Source organism: Myodes glareolus, chromosome 14 (genome assembly GCF_982192425.1).
Source record: "Myodes glareolus chromosome 14, mMyoGla1.1, whole genome shotgun sequence".
Taxonomy (NCBI): domain Eukaryota; kingdom Metazoa; phylum Chordata; class Mammalia; order Rodentia; family Cricetidae; genus Myodes; species Myodes glareolus.
The window spans coordinates 53,427,943-53,431,276 of record NC_142039.1 but is presented as its reverse complement, the minus strand read 5'-3'; the positions used below and the strand labels follow the sequence as shown (position 1 = coordinate 53,431,276).

At 41.5% G+C, this 3,334-nt stretch overlaps 1 protein-coding gene across 1 annotated transcript; it reads left to right on the top strand.

Annotated features, from left to right (window-relative positions):
- Window positions 1-453: 453 nt before the first annotated feature.
- On the top strand, window positions 454-946 carry LOC125398046 (large ribosomal subunit protein uL15). The gene has a single exon (XM_048430592.2). It carries the CDS (start codon window positions 468-470, stop codon window positions 912-914), a length of 447 nt encoding a protein of 148 aa, XP_048286549.1. The 5' UTR covers window positions 454-467; the 3' UTR covers window positions 915-946.
- The last annotated feature ends 2,388 nt before the right edge of the window (window positions 947-3,334 follow it).

The window sequence follows — 3,334 nt, the reverse complement described above, 5'->3', positions numbered from 1 at the left end:
TTTACTTTATTTATGAAAATTTTATACATGTATGCAGTGAAATATGATTATGTTCCCTAACATACTCCCCAACTTCATGACTATTTTTTTGATCACCCACTAAGTCCACTTTGTGTTTCTCAGTTGGTTATGAGTGTGGGGCCATCCACTGTAGGATGGGAATTCTACTCATGGCTACACCCTGAAACTTGAGCATCTGGGGATCTTGGCTTTGAGAGGAGGCCTATACCAGAATCAACCCTTTGCGGATACCAAATGATCACTATAGTGTATGCATAAATATATGTATGTGTATACTGTGTCCACTTAAAAACACATATACTTTATATACATATAGCATATCTTACAGAATTCCTACATGGTAAAGTGTTATCTGCATGTACATTAAAATATATGGTGTAAGATAGGTACATAGGTAGATGAATAGATTAAAGAAATGATAGAGCCCTTTCCTTTCTGCCACCGCCATGCCATCCAGACTGAGGAAGACCCGGAAACTCCGGGGCCACGTGAGCCACGGCCATGGCCGCATCGGTAAACATCGCAAGCATCCAGGAGGACGCGGGAACGCTGGAGGCATGCATCATCATAGGATCAATTTCGACAAATATCATCCAGGTTACTTCGGGAAAGTTGGTATGAGGCATTACCACTTAAAGAGGAACCAGAGCTTCTGCCCGACTGTCAACCTGGATAAACTGTGGACGCTGGTCAGTGAGCAGACCCGGGTTAACGCAGCCAAGAACAAGACTGGAGTTGCTCCCATCATTGACGTCGTGCGATCGGGCTACTACAAAGTTCTGGGCAAGGGAAAGCTCCCTAAGCAGCCTGTCATCGTGAAAGCCAAATTTTTCAGCAGAAGAGCTGAAGAGAAGATAAAGGGTGTTGGAGGTGCCTGTGTTCTGGTGGCTTGAAGCCATTCAGGGAGGACAATTAAATGCTAACATTTTCCAAGGGGGAAAAAAAAAGAAATGATAGACAGACAGACAGATAGATGGATAGATAGTTTTAAAGTTAGTCCTGTCAGAAGTTATGACAACTGTGTTGAATGGCTACCCAGAGAAATCATGCCACATTGCTTTGCCAGTTGATTTTATTTCTTTGAAAATTTTTTCAGCTCTGGGGCACTTAATATTTTTCCCTACAGCACTATCTTTCCAGATTTGCGATCTTGCTGGCTTCTATGCTTATGCAGGTGGGGAGAGGAGAGGCTGGTGGACATAGCTCAGGTTACTGGTTAGATTTGCCACATCCTTAGGCACTTAGGCCAATATATCCAACATCAGTCTCCAACGGTCATTTTACAAGCCTGTCTCTGTAAATACCTTCAGATTAAGAAGAAGATTAGGGATATATAGTGGGCTCCCATACCTGGAAAATATAGTTGATATAAGAAAACATGATATAAGCAGCCCAAAGAAATGAGGGGAAAGGGCACCCACAACTGGGGTATAAATGAGAGGCAGGTTACTATTAAGTTGGATGGTGGAGTGGGCGCATCTTACTTAGTTTAGAATTACTATGTATGAATAAGACATTTGAGAGAGCATAAACTCTTCCATGCACTTGCATTTCTTTGGCACTTCCTTTTATGAGGCTTTCAGCCTTGGAGACCCAAGTGTAAAATGAATGACAGACTATTTAAGGCAAGAGATAAAATGAAAACTAGTCCTCCATACGTAATTCAACAAAAGCTTACTTTTCCATGTTTGATCAGTAGCATGTTCTGCTTTCACTGATACGAGAGATTTCACTGACTTTAATTCATCAATTGATCAGCATGTATTTCTACACACACATCATATGCCAGATTAAATCCATAAAGAGGTATTTGTTATGGGAGTGAAAGATGAAATATTTTGAAATCTATGGAATTATGGGGAAAGACTTGTTGATTAAATTCTAAAAGACTGGCTTTTAATCCACTTTCCCCCTCTGAACTGTATGCCTCAAAGGCAGACAGCATCCCTTATTCATTGCGCCACCCTCCAATAGAAAGTGTTAGGTAAATATTCATTGTATTAAGGTGTTTCACTTGTCATTGCTGTGTAACAAAGTGCCCCAGGACTTTATGGATTAAGCAGTCATTTTATTTCATGGCTCACAGTTTTATGAACTTTTGTGTGTGGCTCAGCCGGGCAGTTTGTCTGACCTCCATACAGTTTTAGTGGGGCTTCTCTTCCTCTCCAAGGATTCCCCTCTGCTTTCTCCTTAAGTCAACCTGGCTGCAGCAGTCAGCTAAATGTCCTCATAGAGTTTTCTGGTCCTAAGATCATGAAACAGAAACTGCTAAACCCTTGGGAAGCTTAGGTCCTGACCTGGACAGTTACATCCACGGCTCCTATGGTTTAAAGTATAGAGCCACCACGGGAGGGACGGCCAAGAGATGTGGAAAAGGGATCTGTCCTTGGGTATCTGCTGATAGAGTGAACTGATGAATACAACCATAAAAGAATTCTTCACATTCGAGGGATAATGTTTTAGAAAAAAAAAAGAAATACTTCATAAAGCGAAGTATCCAAATAATAGGAGAGAACAGAGCCCTGGGAGAATAGGAGGTGAAAACATGGTAGAGAAGCATGAGAGTTCAGATCAGTTTGGTTCTGTGAAACCTGCAGGTACAGGATGTCTCAGAGCTAAGTTTATACATTCCTACTTCTGTTCCCCCAATTAAAAGGTTTTAATGTGGTCAATAAGGACCATAAGAAACCAAGGACAGGGAGTTATGTTGCTCATGACTGTCACAGGTCTTCTTTCAGAGACTAATCACATACCATTAACATACTAAGACTACTGAAGTAGCCGCGGACTCAAGAACCCTAACATGATTTCTTCTATCCTTGGGCTTCTGGGCTATCTTTTTTTTTTTTCCTTAAAAAAATAAACTAAGTATGAGACTTTCTTCTAGGCAAGTTACATTGTCTAAATTTATTAAAAATATTTAAGAATGGTTTATATGTAAACTAGAAATGTGGGAAGTATTCCAATGGATCGTGATAAATGTCCATATGGTATAACGAAAGTGTCAAATGCTATTTTAACCGCTTACAGTGAGCTTCACGAGGGGAGAGATCCATCGTTCAGAAACACTCTCACAGGAAGGGCCCAGGCCATTATCTGAAACTGTACTGCAGAAATTGCCGAGTGAGCATTAAAGAATAGAGAACTCGCCCAGTTCTCTGGTGGTGTCTTTAAGCGTGCGCATGATTGTGCAATGGCTTTGGAAATTCATAGGTTGTCTCCAGAAGTTCTGCAGTCAGGAAGCCCCGGCAGAACATCACGTCCTCCCAGTTCCTGTCAGTCGCCACTACAAGCTGCCCTCCTAACATCTAGG